This window comes from Ailuropoda melanoleuca, chromosome 7 (genome assembly GCF_002007445.2).
Source record: "Ailuropoda melanoleuca isolate Jingjing chromosome 7, ASM200744v2, whole genome shotgun sequence".
Taxonomy (NCBI): Eukaryota; Metazoa; Chordata; class Mammalia; order Carnivora; family Ursidae; genus Ailuropoda; species Ailuropoda melanoleuca.
Genome location: NC_048224.1, coordinates 131,983,021 through 132,006,113, shown reverse-complemented (window position 1 = coordinate 132,006,113; position 23,093 = coordinate 131,983,021). Strand labels below are relative to the sequence as shown.

At 41.6% G+C, this 23,093-nt stretch overlaps 1 protein-coding gene across 2 annotated transcripts in view; it reads left to right on the top strand.

Moving 5' to 3' along the window:
* Positions 1-2,588: 2,588 nt before the first annotated feature.
* Positions 2,589-23,093, top strand: part of FGF14 (fibroblast growth factor 14) — a 593,789-nt gene continuing 573,284 nt past the window's right edge. Inside the window, exon 1 of one of the 2 annotated variants that reach the window (XM_034665441.1) lies at positions 2,589-3,188. In XM_034665441.1, coding sequence (XP_034521332.1) covers positions 2,981-3,188 — 208 coding nt within the window. In that variant the 5' untranslated portion in view covers positions 2,589-2,980. The remainder of the gene's footprint in view (positions 3,189-23,093) is intronic. The other variant, XM_034665442.1, reaches the window with a different exon arrangement.

The window sequence follows — 23,093 nt, the reverse complement described above, 5'->3', positions numbered from 1 at the left end:
AAAAAAGAATTCTGCTTTTCATTTTTTTTTTCAGCCTGCTTCTCCTAAGTCATTTGGCATTACTTTCATAGACTCTTAGTATTCCCTCTTTCTTTACTTCCCAAACTTTATTTAGAATGCCGTTAATCTTGGTAATTTCTTTGAGCTTTATGACATGACTGTTTTGGCACATTGAAGGCATCACTGTTTAACTTTCCAGTTTCTTAACTTTAATAGAATATACCTGTTTTATTTTATTTTATTTAAAGATTTTATTTATTTATTTGACAGAGACAGAGACAGCCAGCAAGAGAGGGAACACAAGCAGGGGGAGTGGGAGAGGAAGAAGCAGGCTCATAGCAGAGGAGTCTGATGTGGGGCTCGATCCCATAACGCCGGGATCACGCCCTGAGCCAAAGGCAGATGCTTAACTACTGTGCCACCCAGGTGCCCCAAAATATACCTGTTTTAGATTCTTTTTCTATCTTACCTAAAACTGACTAATGTTTTCCCAAAGGGTTCTGGGTATTGAATGCAAATTTTGACATCTCAAAATGCCTATCAGATATTAGAAAACTCTAGCAGTGGGAAANAAAATATACCTGTTTTAGATTCTTTTTCTATCTTACCTAAAACTGACTAATGTTTTCCCAAAGGGATCTGGGTATTGAATGCAAATTTTGACATCTCAAAATGCCTATCAGATATTAGAAAACTCTAGCAGTGGGAAAGTTATTACATTTTTTATTTTTTGATAACCGAAAATCAGGGGGTTAACTTTTTTAAAGTCAATTTCTTCTCCCAATCCTCAACAACATAAATCAACAGCTCTTTGTTTGTAAGATAGTTTAATATCCCTTGCAGTAGAGGCATTTTGAGAATTTAATTTTCTTGAAATTAAAATGGAGCCTCTGAAAACATATTTTTACTTTTTAAAAGATTTTATTAGGGAGAGAGAGAGAATGAGCAGGGGGAGAGAGAGAGGCAGATTCCCCCTGAGTGCGGAGCCTGATGTGGGGCTCAATCCCAGGACCCTGAGATCATGACCTGAGCCGAAGGCAGACACTTAACTGACTGAGCCACCCAGGTGCCCCTGAGAACGTATTTTTAAATTAGTTAAAAATTTTATGTCAGTTTTCCATAAAGTGGAAATAAATTGGCATAACTCTAATTCACTTACTTAACAAGAGTGAGAGAGGTCAATTATACTTTTCTGAAATGCTCAGGTCACAAATATGTTGAAATGCTAACATTTGTTAATTTGAGTCCTGAGTGCACTGGAGTTTGTGATATTATTCTTTGCAATAGTTTGTGTATTTTATACATTGTATATTTTCCCCCAAATAAGACAAAATCTTTAGTTCTGCCTTAAATCTTTTAATTTTCTGAGGAAGCAGGAAACTGGGTTATAACGTGGTGAAAAAGAAAATTTGCCCGTTTTGTTAGGTTAGATGGTGGTGGCAGGTGACAGGGTCGTATATTCATGTAGATGAGAAGGAAATGAAAGTGAACTTAATGTTAGTTCAATTAATGGGTGCAGAAACAAGCAATGAATTAGGGTGTAATCTAAGCAGAATGCCTTCTGTTCAAAAAATTATTTGAAGATAATGGACTGTCTGTCTAGAAAAGGCATTAACTTTTCTCATATGGCCCTTTCCATCAAAATATAGTTTGCCACCTAGATTTTAGTGGTTGTCTTTTTAACAGGCTGTTTCTGTAAGTACTTATTTGTCACATGCATAGTCTATATTTTTCAAACAGCACTCTAAGTAGAATTCAAATAAAAAGAACTAAAGGAACTTGTGTTTTCCTTGATATTTTAGAGGCTTTCTATGCTGTTTTTGTAAACGTAGCTAAGGTGGAGCCCACTTTGGCTGTGAGGGGTGATCTTAAACTACTGTTTCTCTTCAAACCCCTTCCCTCTCATGTATTTTCTAAGGTTTACTAATCATAATTGTTAATTTTCCTTTTCAAAATTCACTTTTAGCAGAAGGCTCTGTTAGATGGCTCCAGGAGCAAGCAGCCCGCCGACTCATTCTGGGCAGAGGAGGGAGAGGGTCCAGGGCTGGGGCTGGGTGCCCGAGATGGGGGACTTCCAGGGGGAAAGTAGTGGAGAGACTGCAGTGACACTGCCCTCCCCGGGCGGGTTGAAGCATCTCACTGGTGACGGGTCTGAAAGCACGTGGCTACGTCATGGAAAGCCAGTCTTTTCAATGCAAACTTCAACTCCTCCTCCTCCTCCCTCTAATGCCTGTAACTCACATCCGAGGCTGGGCGAGGAATCGGAGGGGAGATTTTCCTCATGCTCACCGTTGTTGGAAACTGGGAGAGTGACGGGAAGGAGGAAGGGGATCTGTGGCGCTCTCTACCTACTACCAGCCTGACAAGGGGAGGGGGCACCTGGATTTGCATCTTTTCTTCGTGGTGATTGAGAACTGCAGGTTCAATCCGATCCCACTGAGCACTGGCGATTGATTATAAAAAAAAAAAAATCGACACTGGGAGAAGGGAGGCTCTGTCTTCGGCTGTCAGACTCGATCTCGGAGGTGGTATTGGTGTCTGTGTGTGTGCTGGTGTGTTTTTTTTTCTTCTTTTTTTTCTTCTTCTTTCTTTCTTTCCTTTTTTTTTTTTTTTCCTTCTCTCCTAGGGGCTACACAATGGCAGTCTTCTCTCAGTGAGATGAATCCTGTTTGCCTTCTGCAGACCCACCCATCTTCATAGCGATCAAGTAAAAGGCTATGGTTTTCTCTTTGGGGATCTTTTGTGCATTACCGTTCTCTCTGATTAGTTCTGGTCTCTGTTGGGATTTCTTTGCTTTTTTGTTTGGCTTCATGCTGAAAACGGATTTTTTTTCCAACCCTTTGGTAATAATCCAGTGGTGATCGAGGGGGATAAATCATTCACCCTGGCCGAAAAAAAACAATCATTGAGAAGTCTCAAAGAAATATACCACGTGAGGGGAAAAAACTGGGAGAAGATCCGGAATATTATCGTTTTTCCTATGGTAAAACCGGTGCCCCTCTTCAGGAGAACTGATTTCAAATTATTATTATGCAACCACAAGGATCTCTTCTTTCTCAGGGTGTCTAAGCTGCTGGATTGCTTTTCGCCCAAATCAATGTGGTTTCTTTGGAACATTTTCAGCAAAGGAACGCATATGCTGCAGTGTCTTTGTGGCAAGAGTCTTAAGAAAAACAAGAACCCAACTGGTAAGCAAAACATGCATCATGTTATGTTTTTCCTCGTAATAACCTGTCTGTTGCTCATTGAGCTAGATCTGCAGTTCTGCTATGCAGGAAGGTAGGGAAAACAGAAAAGGAACCAGGACAGTGTTGCATATAGAGGTGTTGATGGGTAAACAAGTAACAGCTGGATCCACGCCTCTGAGCCTGAAAACCATTATCAGCATCTCTTGGCTGTGACACAATCCATCACTAGGAGGGAGGAGGAAACTTTTTTTTTTTTTTTAATGTATTTGGTTGCCTATGTTTGGTGGAATATTGAAGGGCTGTGGCTTAAGGTTTTGCCCGAGGCAGCTGAAGCTTCGGTAGTTGCCAGGAGAAAGAACCGAGAGCTCTCCTTACTTCTGCTGCAGGTTCAGGGACTTAGATAGGTGCCGAGGATCTGCTCTAGACTTTCTGATTAGCTTGTACAATATTCGCCACCCCATCACCTTTACCAAAGTAAAAGAGGCCCTCTCCCTCGCGGCCCCGCTCCTCCGTCAGCCCCCGCCTCCCTCCCCCGTCTAGCTCTCCGAGCACGAGTATTAACTCATTCCCCCGTCTGCCTTCGACACCTCCTGCCGCTGGGAATACTTGAGCTGGGCTTATGCCTGGGGGAACCCCAGACGGAGAAGCCAAGCCCAGCCCCCCCCAAATATGCAATTTAACTTCCCCCTTTTAAAAAGCAGTGTCAAAACCCTGCGCCCGAGTCTCGCGGGTGGGATGAGCCGGGCTGTGGGTCCCAGCTTCAGGCTCCGGTGATCATGCGCCCCTATTCCAAAGGCTCCAACCGGGAAACTTGCAGTGCATTACATAAGAAATTCAAATGCAGGTGATTGGGGGAGTCGAGTCCCGGGGGTTTACTTCCCGGTCTCCCAGTCTGAGGCGTTTGGGGGCGGCCGCGAAGCTGTGGGCGAGCAACTGGGGAGGCCAGGCCGGAGGGCTGCGTGGCGGTGGCAGCGCGCCGACGAAGAGGCTGGGCGCAGCCAGTCTGGGAGCAGCGCGCGCGGGCAGCGGAAGTGTGTGGCGTCCCCGGGTTCAGTTCAGGCTGGGGAGGGCCCGGGGGCCGGGTGTTTGTGTCTGGGGCTGCGTTGGGGGGCGGGGGCGGGGCCCCGAGCGTCCCGCAGTGGCCGCCCGGCGCTGGAGGTTCCTGACGCTGGCACTGCGGTGTAGTAGATCATGGCTCCCCGCGGCCGCCCTGACACCCGAAGCTCCGCCGGGGGCCGCGCTGGCACCCCGAGCCCCAGCGGCCGGGCAGCAAGTGGCTGCTGCCTCCCTGCCTCCGAACCGTACAAATGCAGCGTAGCTGGGGCGGCTCGCTCCGAGGGGGCTGCCGTCTGAGGATGCCCGGAGCGAGGGGGGGCAGGAGGAGGAGGAAGGATGGAGGAAGAGGAGGGGGAGGAGGAGGAGGGGGAGGTGGGGGAGGATGAGGAGGAGGAGTGGGTGGGCGGGGATGGAGGTGGTGGGTTTGGAGACTGAGCACTCCATGAGGCCCCCACCGCTGCAGGAGTAGGGACACTGCGAGTTGTTAGACCGTCCAAAAGGGCAGATGCTCGCATGCCGGCGGAGGAAGCCTGGGCAGTTGCCCCAGTTGGGACGTTTGGGGAGCTGTGGAGGCTCTGGAAGAAGTCTCGGCTGCCCGCGAACACGGTGCTGCCGTGGGCTCCGTGCCTCTGCCCTGGAATTCTCATCCCTGTGCTGTAGCTCTACCCCTTTCTCACCGTCCCCCTCTGTTCCCTCCTCTCCCTCCTCCCTCCCTTCTCACCCTCCTCCTCCATTCCCCGTCCTTTTACCCTTCTCTCTCTCAACTCCTCAGCGTTTAGCAACTCTGAACTGATACCACCATCCTGAACATTGCCCAAGGAGAAAGCGGTGCTGTCACCTTACCACCCGTATTTCTAATTCAACCGTGAGGTGTACCCCAACCCCACATTGAGCCCAACATTTGCTAGAGTTTTGGTGACACCTAGATCTGCAACACTACTATCTCAAGTTAATGTGAAGACCCTTTTTGCAAGATTTACCAAAGTGGGACAAAGCAAGGGCTGCTGTTGGGAGGCAGGGCTTGTGCCTTCAGGCAGTAAAAATATTGGGGTTTGAAGCCTTCTCCTGTCCTGTAGATTAGCTCCCTTCTGAGAAAGGAATACTGTAAAAACATTTTTTTAAATTGAAAATATTTTTTTTCCACTTGGCCATTTGTTTAGGGACCTTGAAGTAAGTCCCTCTATAGTACTGGAGAATGGGAAAGAATTCTGCCCAGAATGTTAAGTTTTCTTACTGGCCTTAATCATTTTTTTTTTTTTTTTTTGTAAGCAATTTTACTGGAAACACTGATTTCCCCCTGTAACCACACACGATATTTTTTATTACACCTCCCCCACCCCACCCACTTTCATCTCTCTGGAATAAAGTAGATTATTTTTTTTTCCTTTCAAGGCATTTTGGAAGGTGTCAAATGACAAATTATTTTTAGAGTAATTTATTTTGCAGCTTATGAATGCTAAAGTACTTGGGTGTGAATTGATGGGTCAATTCAAAGCGTGTCCGACAACATCACCAACTATTCTAATGGGATAGTGTAGTCTTAGATCGCCTGAAGTTAGAGTTCCAACCTGGAAATGGGAGCATTTTGTAAATTATTTTAAAAATGTGAAATTAATGTGTCACCCTATCTCATCTTTTAAAGTTTTGCTTTTTGAACTCAAATCAAATCCATGCTTAGCCATTCCCTTTCGGGATTGTAGTTGGTAGGTTCCATTCTCCTTCTGCTATTAACATGAAGCCTAAAATCGTTTGCAGGTTTTTGGTCCCAAGATAGCAGTATAACCAAGAAGTTAATTGGGTAATTAAAATAAAACAAAGACTAAAATCTTCTTAAGTGTTAAAACCAGAAAGAACAGATTGACTACTACCTATTATGTTATCTTAAATCTAAAATGAGGACAATTAACTGGTTTCAAACTAAGCAGCTTGGCAGAGTACCTCCAAGTACCAGTAGTGGGATCATGAATTTGGTGTGAAGACTTCTTAGATTAATAATTCTTCTCAATCTTTGCAAGTTATAGAATAAATTACTGATTATTCCCACTTTTTAAATTGTCAACAAGTATGGGTAGTTTGGTCAAGGCTCCTGGGAGGACTTTTAAAGCACTGTTAGTTTTTTTGGTGTGAAAATAAGTAGACAATAGAGTCATGAAGTTAAGGACAAAGTTATTTATCTACCCAAAAGTTATTAGCGTTTAAATAAAAGGTATTAATTTAAATGTTTTTTTAATAGTCATTTTAATGTAAACTTTAACTGGAAAATAACGTGAAGAATATACTTACACAATATATGCTTTTTAAAATTAATTGCAATAGCTTAGAAATCCTGCATATAATGTAAATTTACCATCTTCACAGAAACGTCCAGTATCTCACAATACAACTATTAGCAGAGAACACATGCATGCTTAAATGTCCTACTTTCCCCTATTTTTCTGGTAGAGCAGAAGCTGTATGTTTAGAATAAATGTTACCTGCCTTAGCTTTCACTTGTGAGTCATGCAAAGTGATTGTATTTTAAGCAAATCATTAAATAGGGAATACTAAATCCAAAGCTCTTATTTAGCCTGGAGGAGGGCTTGACATGTTTCTTTAAACCAGCAATGATAGTTTGGACTGACCAATGTGTATCACAGGCCAGTTTGGTACTAATCTAGGTCACTAGACTTTGAGTGACAGCTGCTAAGAAATGCGGTTACAAAAAAAAAATCCACGGTAAAGGGAAACACTAAGGTCATGTCATGGATATCTCTACAGACACATCATCTGCAACAAGCAAAGGAAACCACAGAGCCTTTACTATATACACCAACTGAACCACACTCACGAGACCTCCAAACGTTCTTGGTTCCATAGGGTTTTGGAAACACAGAATTTAAGATAAGTTGTAATCAAAGATAATTTTATTGAGCAATGAGAGTGGCAGGGAGGGTATGAAGCAGAAGTCCTAGACCTAGTTCAACAGAGCACATTTAGAAAATCCCACAAACTCATGGCCCAGAGGGTCTCCTTTTCTGAACTCAGTCGTTCTCTCTGCCATATAACTTGGAGATGAAACAAGCAGGGCTTGGTAGAACTCATTGTCACTTTCTATTTCCTGCTTGTTTTGGTGTCTTTCTGCTCTGCTTTGCCTTTCACTGAAGCCGTTTTAGGTGCCAAAAACATCTGGTACGCCTCTGTTACTCATTTAAATATATGTTATTCTTTTAAAACTACTTGCTTTACATGTAAGGCTGTCATGGCATTTTAGAAGTGGGTAATAGGGAGAGACGGAAGAGAAAAGGAAGTAAGCATTTTTTATTCCTTCCCCTTCTCAGCCTGCCAACTCATCCTTGGTTCCTGTAGAGTAGGGTGAGCCACAAATGGGCTACAACCTCTGCATTTCTCAACACTGAGCATGTATCCAATGGACACATCAAATTCAGACGACATGGCTGGAACACCTAACAGGTGTGAGGCTCTTCTCCTACTGACATGCTTGCCTTTAGAGTGGGATTCCATGTAATCGGAGCTGGCCTTGGACTCCATCCAAGAGGCTTTAGTTACTGAAGTAGCAAAATGAGTTTGCAGAGCAGTGGCATTTCATGAACCAAAGGACGGCATTTTAGATAGGTTTCCAAGTACTGACTTGTTGGAGAGTGGATTTTTCTTTTTTGAAATTGTAGCCAAGTTAACAAGTGTGAAATCCAATGCAAGATAATTCAACATGGTTTTAACAATGAGGATGACTGGCTGTACCCATATTCAGCCTATTCTCATCTTAGACGGCATGTAAAACTGAGAATATTCGTTCAAATGATGCATTGCTTTCAGAAGGCACTAAAGGTAATTCTAAACTATATTTAACATTTGCCACATGAAACCATTTCTTTAAAATGTTCAAACCCAGTTTTCCATGTTTTAGCAACACAAACATTGGGGACTTTTGTGGTGTTTTTATACATATGGCAACAGGGACAACAATCAAAGTTTTCACTCCTTTGTACATTTTGGCATCATAACTCACTCAATTGACTCATAATCCTCCTATAAATACCATGTAGATGTCTCAAAATGGAAGCATTTATTCAAAATAGTTTCTTATGCCTTAAGGCGAGACAGTTGGAATTTAACAGTACATTTGCAGCTCCTCTATTAAGATTTTTCTCCCCTCTATTAAGTTTTGAACCAGACATTGCATTGTGGTGTCTATATTCTTTCTTTCTTTTTTTTTTTTTAAAGATTTATTTATTTATTAGACAGAGGGAGACAGCCAGCGAGAGAGGGAACACAAGCAGGGGGAGTGGGAGAGGAAGAAGCAGGCTCCTAGTGGCGAAGCCTGATGTGGGTCTCGATCCCAGAACACCAGGATGGCGCACTGAGCCGAAGGCAGACGCCTAACGGCTGTGCCACCCAGGCGCCCCTGTGGTGTCTATATTCTTAATAAAACCTTTGAGCTTCACCTTAGGATCACCTCCAGGAGGGACTGTGGGTCAGGGAAGTACTGCTGAGACTTCTACCTGCTCAGTGCCATAGTCTCTGTTCTTTAAGGATTCGATATGTTTATCACACACTAGATTTAGTTGTAAAAGCTGAACCTGAGCACTGAAGGGCAGGGAATTTTCTGAGGGAGACTTCTCAGTTCCTCCATATGCCTCTAGAGATGCACTAATGTTTTTGCTCTTCTGCTTTTTAAGGGCCAAGTATTGTCCCTATGTTTTTCCCGTGTATTTCTCTAGTTGCTACAAACTAACTTTCTGCTTTGATCAGATGTAAAAGGTAGGATGACAAAAGGGAAGTTGAAAGAAGGAATTCTTATGGTCTTGCAAGGCAAAAGGGAGGCATAATGCAAACGGTTTTACAGGGCAACTGAAGCTTTTGTTTATCTAACCTACTGAAACTATCTAAGAAAGTCACCCAACAATTGCTGGGCACTATTGCCTTTATCATTGTTCCCTGACAAAAACTTTAGTTAAGGTATGTAGCAGATTTTCAGTACATTTTTTAAAGTGAGTTAATAGTGAAAATAGGATCCGTTGTGGAAATTAACTGTGGGAATGTAACTGCAGGTATCAGAAATTACAGTTCTTAAATTCACTTAATGCTTACTCCTTTCCAACAATGCCAACCAAGAATTTGGTTTCTTAGTGATAAAACAAAGAGAATGAAAAAGTTGTTACTAGACTCCTAGCTCTTCAACCCACCATGATAAAGCATCCTGAAACCCAGTCTGCTGACATCCCCTAGGTCCACATTTTGTAATACCCTCTTTCTAAATCTCAAAACTTGAGGCCTTACTCAAAAATACAAGCTCAAGAGCCAATGGCGGTCTCCCCTTCTGGCACTCAGCCTTTGAAGAGGGAATGTGACGGCACCATTAGGTTTGCTCTGCAAGAGCCCCCTTCGTTTTTTTTTCTCATCTTAAATTTGCTTCTCCTTAAAAAGGGAGGCGTTCCACAGAAACAGTCGAGTGAATTATTCCTCTTTTCTTTACTGAACTCCTTTATCTGAAGGTGGGAACTGGGAATCTCCTTTGTGGGCTTTTTTTTTTTTTTAAAGATTTTATTTATGTGACAGAGAGACAGCCAGCGAGAGAGGGAACACAAGCAGGGGGAGTAGGAGAGGAAGATGCAGGCTCCTAGCAGAGGAGCCCGATGTGGGACTTGATCCCGAAACGCCGGGATCACGCCCTGAGCCGAAGGCAGACGCTTAACGACTGCGCAACCCAGGCGCCCCTGTGGGCTATTTTTGCTCTTGAGGGGACAGCACCTAAACAGCCTCTAGTTCAGTTGCTTTTAAAAGGACGTGCCCCCCTCCCTTAATATTTTATTATTTTCAGTTTTAAAGCAGTCATCTTCAAACTTGGTAGCTCCTTGCACATCCCACAACCACAGTGATCTATTCAGCTCCCCCCTTCTGGAGCCACGGTCAAAGGTGGAGGGCGCCCGGGCGCCGTGGCCTCGGGCTGTGCGGGGGTGGGGGGGCGTGTGTCAGCGACAAGGTCTGGCAGAATGCACGAGTAGAGGCAGAGCCCCTGCTGCCCAGAGCCGCGTGCCACAGTTTTCTGCCAACCACGAGCCCGCCACTCCGCGGCTCGGATCTGCTTTCAGGAGTCGGGCCCCTCGGGGCGTCCTGGCTGAAGTCGGCTTCGGAGGCTGCCTAATTGAGTCCGAAGACAGGGGGCACGCAGGCCAAGCACCGTCTTCCTCCGGGTGTGACGCGCGGCCGAGCCCTCGGACCCGCCACCACGCGCTCCTCGCCTGGGAGCGCTGGGGGCTCCGCATCGCAATGCGGCGGAAGCGGCCCGTCCGAGCCGCCGTAGCGCGGGAAGCTTCGTTGTCACAGAGATGACCTCTGACCCTGGGGCGTCTCTGGGGACCGGCGGCCCGTGAATCCGTTGCTATGGAAACCAGGGCGACCCGAAGCCAGTGCTGGGATGACCTGGTGCGCGGGCAGCCCCCGGGGCCTGAGGTGGCGCGTTTGCGGGCCTCTCGGCCGGCGTCCACGCAGGGGCGTCCTCGAGTACCGGCCGGAGGGCTGCGGAAAGAGTTTGGTCCTGGCCCACAGGTGGCCGCCTCCACCCGCCGCTCCTCAACGCGCCGCTGGGCCCAGAGGCACAGGGACTGGACCGAGGAAAGAGCCGGCTTGCGGGGCGTCGCACCCCAGCACAGGACTGGCCGAAGATGAGCCCAGCGGGGCTCTCAGCTTCCCCACTACCTACTGGAAGAGCCAGGGCTGGCTACTGAAGTTCCCTGGGCCTCAGTTTCCTTGGCCGCAATATTAGAATGATCTCAGGTCAGCCCCAGCTCTCATGTTGTAGGCTTCTCTAACCCTCCACCCAGTCCGGGCTCTTCTCTCACCCTCACCCAGTGTGCTCGTCCCTCTTCCCTGCATCTGTCCTGGCCTAGGTTGAGTATATTGAAGTTGTGTTCTAAAATCAGAGACGAGGAGATGGAGGGCTACTGTAGGAATCAGGACTGACCTGCCCCTCTTGGAGGTGTGGCCCCCTCCTTCACAGTGGAGGAAGAGACTGGTCCGAGAGCTGGTTTTGAATTGTAGACACACAGCAGTTTTGAGCCTGGGAAGAAGAAACACATTGTATTTTACTGGTGACACCACCAAGAGCTCTTCATGCATTTTATAGAGTTGTGTGGTTGGTGCTGAAACAGACGGGGTTCTGTTCTAACCATTATATTCTCCAGATGCCTTTTTCTACAGCCTCTAAACTTATTGGGGGGAGGAGCCTCTCTCTACCAGCTTCTGTCCTCTTTGGGCTATTGGGGAGAATCACAGGCATTTTGAATCTTAAAGAAAACTTCATCGTAAATTTAGAAATTATAAAAGACTATTTTGAGGATACAATAATGCAAAACTCACTAGCTGATTTAAGAACAGCTGGATCCAAATAGATGGAATAAGTTAAGGGGACCTGTTCAGATGGTTTTACACTTTTTAAAGATTTTTCATTGGCCTAGTTTCCAAATAGCCTCCCCCACTTTTCTTTCTTTTCTTCCTTCTGATGAGAATTACCTCCCTGAAGTTTGCTTTTCAAAGATATTTTCTTCAGTTCCTAGAGAAGACTGGGTAGAACATTTACATCTCAAAGGCACAAGGAAAGAATGCAAGCTCCTCCAATGAGGCTTTGTTTCCTAAATCCACAATTTCACAATACCTACAGGCTTTTATAGATTAGTAGGGGAGGTTTGGGGATTGATAAAAATGATACAATGGTTTTGAGTTGCTTCTAGAACTGTATTTCTGTTCTTGTAAAGACTGAATTTATATGATAAGGATTGTTCTTTTTAATTCCTCAAAGAATTGGGTTGCAACCAGTATGACTTCAAAGGGCTGACCACCCATCCAACTACATTATCTTCTATTTGCTTCTTTAGGTCAGGGAGAAGATCTTCAACTAAGATGGAAATCAAAAGATCCCCGTGTTCTAGATTTAGAGCTATTTGTCTATGGAATATTTTTCTTTCCATCTGGGTACATAGCTTCATTTAGCTTAGGAGAGAAGGCCTAAAAAATAGTTTTCATGAGGTTCTGAATATCAGCCTCGATTATCAGCAAACTTTTAACCATAGAGCTACAGTAAATATTCCTGGCAGTATTGAACAATCTTTTGGATGCAAGAGGCATTCCCAAAGAAAGTGCAAAAGACACTGTTCTCCCAAGACCTAGAGCCACTCCCAAAGATAACCAAAATCGAGACTTACACAATTCCCTTGAGAGCTGGCCAGAGTCTATAGGACACTAGGCACAAATAGAGTGCAACCTCCACTTCTGTCTGGCTGCATTTTCAAGGGCCCCCCACCTGATGGTTGCCAAGCCAAGTTCTCAGGACACGAAATGAGACAAATAAGAAGGCATTGGCTGTCCTTGGGAGATAAAGGACAATATCCAATGCATCTTGAAAAGGAAGGGATAACATGAAATTTTACCTTCCTCTCTTGACCAGGCACTACAGACAGAGATCCAGGAGAGCTGATTCTGGTAAGAATTTTTACCCTTCACTGGCTTCTGTCAGTTTTCCCTTGATCCCTTCTCCAGGGCTCCAGAGTGAGTGGGGTTTGAGGTAGAAAGTAAAGCTGGGGTATCTACCAGAATTTGGCAAAGATTTTTATTAATTTTATTTTAGCTTCCCCTTAGCTGGTTAAGGGAATATTGGTAGCAGTTTACTGGAGAATTCCTTGGAATCCCATCAATCCTGCAAGGGGCCTTTGTGGGGGTGCTCTTTTGGTGGTAGGTACAGGGACCTCTGGATATAGCCCATTATAGTCTGGATATAGGCAGACTTTTGTTTATGGTCATGTAGTCTATTTAGAGTGAAAAAGCAGTGCAGACAGAGGATTAGTGAGTACTGAGGTCGAGGAGGGTAAAGGGAGTAGTAGAAGTCATTTCATTCTTATAGTCTTTTGTTTTCCCTCTTGTGTCCTTAATTTTTCATTAGCCTTTTGCAATGAATCTTTCCATGAACATATTTTGGACTTTTCAAGTCTTTCAAAGGCTTCTGCATGCCAGTTAAAATAGGTATCCCATTCTGTTTGATTTGGGAACACTTACTTTCAAGTTCACTTTTTAAATTAGTGATTTTGTCTAATTGGAATGTTCCCCATAAAGGCCATTTTAAATCTAGGCTGTCTTAGTAAGATTTGGCCATTTTTGTGGATACCTACAATTTCGGGGACCACAGTCCTTAGTCATAAAATAAACATTTGTGCTTGAATAGGGCACACTTAATTCTCTGGAACTTGAGGATCCCATTTCTTTAGTGAAGCTTCTGATCTCTGAGAGCCAAATTAATACTTAAGAGGGATGTGCCATTGGGTTGGGGATTTTGTGGTGTTTTACGGTGTGCCTTGTTACACAGAAGTTTTCTTGAGGTTGGCAGCTGGCTTAGTGTTGATCTAACACATTTTGTGATCAACTCACCCTAGCATGGGAGTCTTTCAGTTAGGTGTCAAACAATAAGAGCTTTTAGGTGTTTGACCCATGCCCGCCCATTCTGTGACTTTGGCTTCTGAGATCCCCATTGACAATAGATCTGTTATTCCTTTCACAAGAAAATGCCTTTATAGTGGTGGATACCCTAATAGCTTTTAGTTGTCTAACTTGTATCTACTTAGATTTTGATGTGTCATTGGTTGGAAAAGTATGAATTTCTTATCTTAATTCATTTCCCCAAGTTTCCTGGTAGTGTGTGCTGTGGACTTACCTTGAAGCTTTGTGAATCCTGTTCCCCCAGTGGCTGCCATCTTGCTTTCTTTAGATTGAGGGGTAACCGTTATTTTCCCTTGAAATGACCCATTGTAATTCAACCAGACTTCTGTTGCTGGCTGCCTGCACAATTCCTGAGACTTGTAAGGACCTCCCCAAAAGGTGCTTACATTGTGCACGAGTTTGGCCATAAACCTAAATGTTGTGGCCCATTAAGTCTCACTGTGAAAAACCTGGAGTCCCTCACACTCCAGTTTTCCACCTGGAAGGACTAAGGTAAACAAACTTGAGGAGCTCAGAATGCAAAATAAGCAGAGCTTGATCAGAGAGAAGCTTACCAGAGCAGCCGGAGGGGCAGCAAATAAAATGGCTTTCTGGATACCTTCACCTGCTTCTAGAAGCCGTCCCCAGAACCTTTAGCAGCTGTCTTCAGGTCCCATCTCATTGCCAAAACTGGCAATTTGCAAAACTAAAACAATTTAGTAATCAGTTTGATGTCCTTTCTTCAAGGGAAAAACAATCCTTGATTGGGAGAGTACAGTGCTCACAAGTAGTTGGAGCATCCTTCCCAAGGAATTTTGGGCAAGTATGAGTTTTAAAAAGCATTAGAAGAGGCAACACGGAAACAAGCATGACTGGCTAGGAGGTTAGGGATTCCCTTACAAGGATAGCAGGTCCTATTTTCTAACACAAGGTAAGCTAACTAAAGCCAAGTTGGAGGACTGTGATTTGTATTTATTAGATTTCCTTGACAGGTGTTTCCCATCAAGTGTAGGCTGACTTAAGTTTGGACTTGTGAAGTGGGCCAGGTCGCTGGGCCTGCCTCCATTTGTGGGTCCTGATATACAGATTAACTTTATTAGTCAAGAACAGGTCATGTGTTCTGTGGCATGGTCAGATTTACTCTTGAGACAATTGCTATGGTGGACAGTGTGGGTTAAAATAGCTTCGAGTGGGGCAAGATTGAAGGTAGAAAGTCCACAAAAGTGGCAACTGAAGTAAAAGTGGTAAGGTCCAAAATAAGGTAGTGACAGCGGCTGGAGAGGAAGTGAAGTCCTTCTATCTCAGTGGCCAATTTGAATTTGGGAAGGAAGGAAAGGGGGAAGGCTAGAACGATTTGACCACAGGTTTTTGATTTGGACAACTATGGATCCTGATCCACTGGCCATTGGCCAATAACACGCCTCCATCTCCTTGAAACATGGGGTAAAAACTTGGCTCTCTTCAGACTGTTCATATCAAAGGGCTGTGGTAGCGGTGAGTAGCAAGTAGAAAACTGGCAAGTTTCTCTTTTTAGATCAAAACTTAAATAGGCAGTTCTGGGAGAGTTGCTCTAGGATAAAGAGTTCATTTTCTTCACTTCACACCTGGAAATCCTCAGGGATGGAAAAAAAAAACTTTAAAAGAAAGAAAAGTCAAGAAATTTTTTTATGATTATATATAGTTCTTTGTCAATAGTAAATGTTTTTGTACACAATACTTTGTTCAGTTTGAAGAGTCCACCAGTGCAATTAAAAGCCAAGTTTTCCAATTAACTATTCAAGTCTGGCAAGAAAAGGAAGTGTGAACTTTACTGAATTTACATATGTAAGTGTGCGCACCTGCTTTTTATATAGAAATGAATGTAGTTGTAATTAAAATGCTTTTCCCCCTATAACATTTTGTTGTCTGCACAATTACAGTGGATCGCTGAAGTGCGTGGTAACCTCTTCTGTAATGCTGCCTCTTAGATAAAGTGTTGTTTGGGAGGGATTGCAATCTCTTTTCTTTCCACTTCCTGTGTGGAGCTCAGGGTACATTACTATTGTACTTTAAAAAAGAAGAAATGTGGAAAAAAAGGCTTAAAGATGAAAATAGTTGTAGGTTGTTGTCGGTGTTTTTTTTTTGTTTTGTTTTTTTGTTTTTGTTTTAATAGACAGTGATTTCAAAGTCTGAAACTCATCTTTGGTTGTGTTACTGTTGTATCCCAGGTATTGTAATTCTTTTTTTTTTTTTTTTTTTTTNAGATTTTATTTATTTATTTGACAGAGATAGAGACAGCCAGCGAGAGAGGGAACACAAGCAGGGGGAGTGGGAGAGGAAGAAGCAGGCTCATAGCAGAAGAGCCTGATGGGGCTCGATCCCATAATGCCGGGATCACGCCCTGAGCCGAAGGCAGACGCTTAACCGCTGTGCCAGCCAGGCGCCCCCCAGGTATTGTAATTCTTAAGCAAAGAAAGGATCTGTTTGCCAGGAGGCCCGAGTCAGTTCTCTAACTAACTACTCAGTAATCACAATTCTGCTTCAACATTTTCCTGGTAGGGCAGATTGAAAACAGTAACCCAATAGGCTCATTCCTCCTTTATTATCCAATGACTTGACCTGTTTCCTCGGAATTTGTGTTTTTCATTGACTTAATTACATTCTTTTTTACATTGAAAATTTCCACTCATATGCCAATTTAGTGACATAAAATTCCTCATATGTCATACATATAATAATAGGTAATGTTAGAACTATTTTAATGGTACAGTAACAAAAAATGAAAAAAATGAATTTTAAAAGGATAGAAATTTTGTATCATTATTGCTTATTGTTTATTTTTTCTTTCCTAATTATATTTCCTTTTGAAATCTTGGGAATAATCTTAAAGAGCACAGTTCTGAGATGATTCTGTGGCACACACACGTTTTTATGGGGACATTAACCAGTGGCATATATGCTAAAGATTGAGTGTGGACTGATCTGCAGAGCCCTGAAGTTTGATCCCTGTTCTTTGCTTTGTCCTTTACCAAAGTGCTTTTCCATCACTGAGAATTCACCCTTTTGTCCCACTCTTCCTGTATTTGTGCTATCATACTCCAAATTTTGTCCTTTCGCGTATTTCCTTGAGGCTTGTCTTTCAAAAGTTTTGTCCTCAATTTACTCTTTAGGCAAGGTCAGGATTAGTATTCAATTGGACCTCAAACTTTCACTTGTCTTACATTAGGGAAAAAAGGGCAAAAAAGGCTAACAATACAGTAGTCGGAAAGTAAATGAGACATGTCTATCTGGACTTGAGACATTCGCCAAAATTGGCATTTATTTGCCTTGATTTTTTCTTTGTGTGTTTTCAATAGCATGTAGAAAACTGTGATATGGATCTGTTGCTTTATTCCGTTATATAATAAAATGACTTTTGGGTGGTATTATGATAATAAATATTCTACCTCATTTTCCCACTAATGAATGTACATCAAGTTACTAGATTTTTTTTTAAGGGCTTTATTATTTTATTTGACAGAAAGAGAGAGAGCACAGGCAGGCTGAGCAGGAGAGGGAGAAGGTCTCCCTGCGGGGGGGGGGAGGGGGTCAATTCCGCAACCCTGGGCTCCATCCCACAATCCTGGGCTCAGGACCTGAGCTGAAGGCAAATGCTTAACTGACTGAGCCACCAGATGCCCCTAAAGTTACTAGATTTTTAAAAGCATATTGCTGTCCTACTTCAACAGAAATATCCTGATACTTGGAATCTTATGTTGTCACTATCACTTAAGTACATAATAAGTACACGTTTAGAGAACACTTTCTATGTACAAAGCAATTTACTTATATTACCTTATTAGTTCTATAACCACAGGTAGGAACTTTTTTTTATACAATTGACCCTTTAACAACATGGGTTTGAAATGTGTGGGTACACTTATATGTGGACTTTTTTCAATAAATCTATTGGAAAATTTTTTTTGAGATTTCTGACAATTGGAAAAAAACTTGCAGACAAACTGTGTAGCCTAGAAAGCCTGAAAAATTAAGAAAAAGTGAAATATTATTATAAGAATACAGTATATAATACATAACATACAAAATATGTGTTAGTCAACTGTTTACGTTATTGGTAAAGCTTTTAGTCAACAGTTGACTATTAATAGTTAAGTTTTTGGGGAGTCAAAAGTTATACATGGATTTTTGGCTGTGCAGGGGATCAGCACCTCTAAGCCAGGTATTGCTCAAGGGTCAACTGTACTTATCTTTAAAAGGATAAAACCCAGGCATGAAGAGGTTAAGAAAGTTGCCTGACAGTATCTAGCTAACAATTAAAGGCCAGGCACAAACTTGAGCAGTATTACTCCAGAGTGCATACTCTTAAATCCCTGTGTTGAAGCTGCCTTTCTAAAGACAATGTTCAAAGAATGTGTGGGAATCTGGCCGGTATGTCTTAGTGTGTCTGTGAATCATTATATCCTGAAACTAAAAGAGACTGTATTATATTCGGTATTTAGATATTTAGAATTTGCAATGCCTTTTTTTATCAAGCATAATTTATATACATTAAAACACAAAGTTCTTAACTGTAGTGTTTGATGTCTTTTGGCTACTGTATCCTTGTAACCAGCCCCCCCCAGTCAAAACACTGAACATCCCATCACCCCAGAAAACTCCTTTCCTATTCTATTCCATTTCCATCCGGGACTCTCCTAAGAAGCAGCCACCATTCTGATGTCTCTCACTTAACCTTAGCATGAGGTCGAACCTCATACTGTAAATCAAAATGCTCTTGAGTTCGCTTCTTTCACTCAGCATGTTGTTTTTGAGATTCATCCATGTCATTGCATGTTTTGTGTAGAATGTGATGTAGTAGCTTTTGTTTACTTTATTTTTGTAAACTAGAAACTCCTAATTGAACAGACTTACTTTTGGTTAACAGGTGGAAGTTGTCCAAAACTACGAAGGGTTTGTGAGTTGACCCAGTTTGCAGGCTACCAAGTTAGACTGCCCCAGTTACATAGATGCTGGCTGAAGACAGGAGACTCCTGGGTCAGAGAGAAAAGATTTTATTACTCAGGGCACAGCAGGCAGCATGAGCTTCATGTTCTCATCGGTTCCCCTTGTCCCCAAGTCCCCAGGGGCAATGCTGAGTGACCCAGGTAGATGCTTGCACTTGGGGTTTGTGTCACGGATGAGGAACTCCAAGATTAGGCAATCCCCAGTCTTTTAAGGAGTATCTAGCAAAGCTGCCCAACCTTTGCTCTGCAGGGAAGCATTATCTTTGTTTTCCTGGTCAGGAAACAAATCTGTCTTCTAACCTGGAAGGAGGCATTATCCCTGGATTCTAAGGCTGCGATATCCTTGCAAAGAGTCTGAGATAAAAGCTGTTAAAAGATGCGCAGAAATCCCGTGGCTAAGTTGTCATTTAAATCTGTTTCTGAAAAGCAACACTTTCTTCCCTTTCTATTTCTCGTAGGACCGCTGTTCTTGTTGTTCCAAAGATGCAGTTAGGCTGTAGAAAAACATCTGTTATTTGTAAATTCAAAAGGATACTGAGGTTTTGAGAAGATAGATGATATATAATCCTATACAATCATCTTATCAGTATTTATTAAATAGTAGGTGGTACATTCTATGTTAGTTACTAGGAGAGATTCAAAATACCCTGTAAGGATTTGGTCTTTGGCCCATAAGTACTTAAGCGAAATGTATGGAGAATACTAGAAATGAGAGAGTCCTGTACAACTGAAGGCTAACTGGAGTGCTGTGGGACACGCATGTGGGATGTCAGGGAAGGAAAGGGAAATCTTTTAGAGAAATGTGACTCTTGAATGTATGTTTCAGTTGGCCAGAAAGAGAAGTATATTCTTGGCAGGGGGAGACACATACCTGAGGGAAAGGTACATGTCTGGGGATTTGTGGGAATGTTAATGAAATCATATTATCAAGGATTAGAGGAATCATAATTTGGAGTCCAAAAGCCTGGCAGAGGAGTTAGACTGGATGTGGTAAAAATTAGTGAACTAGAGAACATTTCCACAGTGGGGAGTGACATGCTTGAGAATTGCTCCAGTACAGTTGGAAAGTGTAACTGGTGGAGCTGGTTGTGGGAGGGTAGCACAAGGAGGAGGCTTTCATAATAAGAAGCAGTCAAGTGAAATATCCTTTCTCAGTTGGAGATGGGAAACAGGAGCTCCGATCAAGGGATGGTTCTGAGTATGGCTGAATATGCGCTGGCGAAATATCTTTCAGTGCTTGGGAGGAGACAAACTGAAGGCACATCGAGAACACTCTGCAACAGGAAGGCCACTGCTTCCTCTGAACTTTGAGGGATGGCTGAAATAGAAGGTGTAAATGGGAGAAAGTGATGTCATTGGGGAGGCTCAAGATGGCTTCAATCTACTCCTTGAAATCAATGATTTGCTGAGAATGTGAGGGGGGTAGTGTAGTGAATATGCTGTTGAAGGTTACACGTCACTGATACATAGATGAACATATATCATATGTTACAAAATTTGAGGCCAGGTCTCAGTTTAAATTCTCTAGCTCCGATAGCTTTACTGGCTTTCTAAATAAGGTGGGAATGACATTCAGTACTTTCAAGGTGTAGTACTGAGCAACTTTGTAGTATTTATGTACTCATTACAGCAATTTATTTCTCTGCAAGATGATATTTTCCAGTGAAACACCACACTGGGAAGGACTAAAATGTTATGGGCTATTTAGATACAAGGCTATTTGGATATTTCAACAACTTGGACCACATTTTTTTCTACAAGAGTCCAGGTACAGCGTACTGTTCTGGCTCTAGTGGTGGACATGTGTTTTAGTAACCCTTAATGACCATTAGTGGATCAAGGGTTAGTGGGGAGATACAGTAAGCAATAGTTTGTTAGAAGCACAACTTTTGGAAATAAATTTCATTTTTCTACTTTCTGTTATAAAATTTGAATTGTGTTTTAGGGGTCAATATCTGTTTCTTGAATGTCTTCACAAACTGATATTTTAAGGAAGATAACTTTTATTAAAATAAGCATATTAATTAGATTACTAATGGCTATTCAACCTTTATAAAAATGTACCTAGTAATGCCTTAAAAGCAGAAGATAGGATCTTAGTCTTTCTAGGGGGAACAGGGGAATAGGAAGTTTGGATAAAGATAGAAGGCTGCTGGGTATGGTCAGTCCTGGAACTAAAGAAGCAATATTGCTAGAGGTGGTGGAATGAACTGATCCATCTTCCTTCCTCTTTTCTCTCCTGTTTCCTTTTCCCTTTGCCACTGCCAATTATGTCATGAGATTCTGCATATTGGACCAAATGAGGGATAGAATTGGGCTGGAGTATTCCAGACAGAATGCAGAGTCTATGGCCATCCTTAGATAGTATTTCATGATAGGTTGGGTGCAATTTTAAGTAGAAAAATGTAATGACAATAGTAATAGCTGTAAAAAATGTTATGACTAGAAATTGGTTTTTGCCTTGCAAGGCCCACTGGAAATGCCCTTGGGGATGTTTGTGCATTTTTTGTTCTCTTTAATATGTTTATGTGGCTGTCAGTAGGTATACTTGTCTAATGAATTATAAAAAAACTAAAGAATGTTTTCTGTAGTATGAGAAATCTGAAATAATTGTTGGTACAACTATAATATCATTGTAAGTGCGTTTCTTAGATCCAGCTTATGAATTATGAATCTCATTTTTATGAGAGCTTTATTGAGATATAATTCATATAATTTAAAATTTACCCTTTTAAAGCATACATTTTAGTAATTTTAGGTATAGTCAGATCTTGTGCAACTACAACTATTACCACTATCTAATTTTAGAACATTTCATTAACATAAAAAGAAACTCCATACTTACAGCAGTCACTCCTATCTCTCTCTCCTCTCATACCCTGGCAAGGATTAATAGACTTTTTGTTTCTGTGGGTTTGCTTATTCTTGATATTTCATATAAATGGAATCATACAATATGTGTGTGTGTTCAATTAACATAATGTTTTCAAGGTTCATCCATGTTATAGAACATATCAGTACTTCATTCTGTTTTATTTTCCAATAGTATACCATTGTATAGATATACCATATTTTGTTTATTCATTCTTCAGATGAGGCACATTTGTGTTATTTCCATTTTTTATTACTAAATATAATGCTGCTTTGAACATTTGTGTATGAATTTTTACCCATGTAAAAATTTCAGTTTTCTTGGGTATATACCAACCAGTAGAATTGCTGGTCAGATGATAATTCTGTGTTCATACTTTGAGAGACCACCAAATTGTTTTTAAAAGCAGCTGCACAATTTTATATTTCTTCCAGCAACATGTGAGGGTTTCAATTTCTCCACATTCGTGCCGATACTTGTTATTGTCTGCTGTTTTGATTGTAGTCATCCTAGTGAGTGTGAAGTAGTATGTCATCATGGTTTTGACTTGCTTTTCTCTAATGACTGATGACGTAGAGCTTCTTTTCATGTGCTTATTGGCTCCTTGCATACCTTCTTTGGAGAAATGTTTATTTAAATTCTTTGCTCATTTTTAACTAGATTATTTGTATTTTTATTTTTGATTTGTAAGAGTTCTTTATACATTCTGGATATAAGTTTCTTATCAAGTACATGATTTACAAATATTTTCTTCTGTGAATTATTTTTTCACTTTCTTGATGGTGTCCTTTGATGCACAAATTTTTAAATTTTGATGAAGTCCAATTTATCTATTTTTTTGGTCATATTTGTATTTGCTGTCATATCTAAGAAACCAATTTCCTGACTTAAGATTTAGTCCTAACTTTCTTCTGAGAGTTTTAGCCCTTACATTTGGGTCTTTGGTCCTTTTTGAGTTAATTTTTATATATGGTGTAAGGTAAGGGGCCAGCTTTGTTTTTTTGCCTGTGAACTTTCAACTGTCCAAGGAATATTTGTTGAAAATCTCATGAGAGTTATAAATTTCATTTTAAGTTAATGTATAATCAAAAGACCTTTTACCATTCTTAATTTACTTCACCAAAGAACAATCTAAAAATGTCTTGGTATTTCAAAGAAACAAATTTTGTTGTATATTACATGAAACTATAATAAGGATACTACGAAAATTTTTAGTAACAATACATGCCTACTTTTACTGTAGTTTAGCTTATAAACACTTAAAAATTAATACTCTGTGAAACTTATAAACACTTTAAGAAATCAATATCTCTGTGAAAATAGAACTCAGACTACTTACAGATCTGTAGAGTGAACAATTTTTATATATTTATCTTTGATTGAAATATCGCTTTGACTCTTCTTACCTGTTTATTTTCAAAGCATGGGCATTTCATTAATATACTGATAATATGATACTATATTTATATTTAACTTGTCTACTTAGCTTTAATGTTAATACAATGAAGGTGATAATTCACTGTGAGATATAAA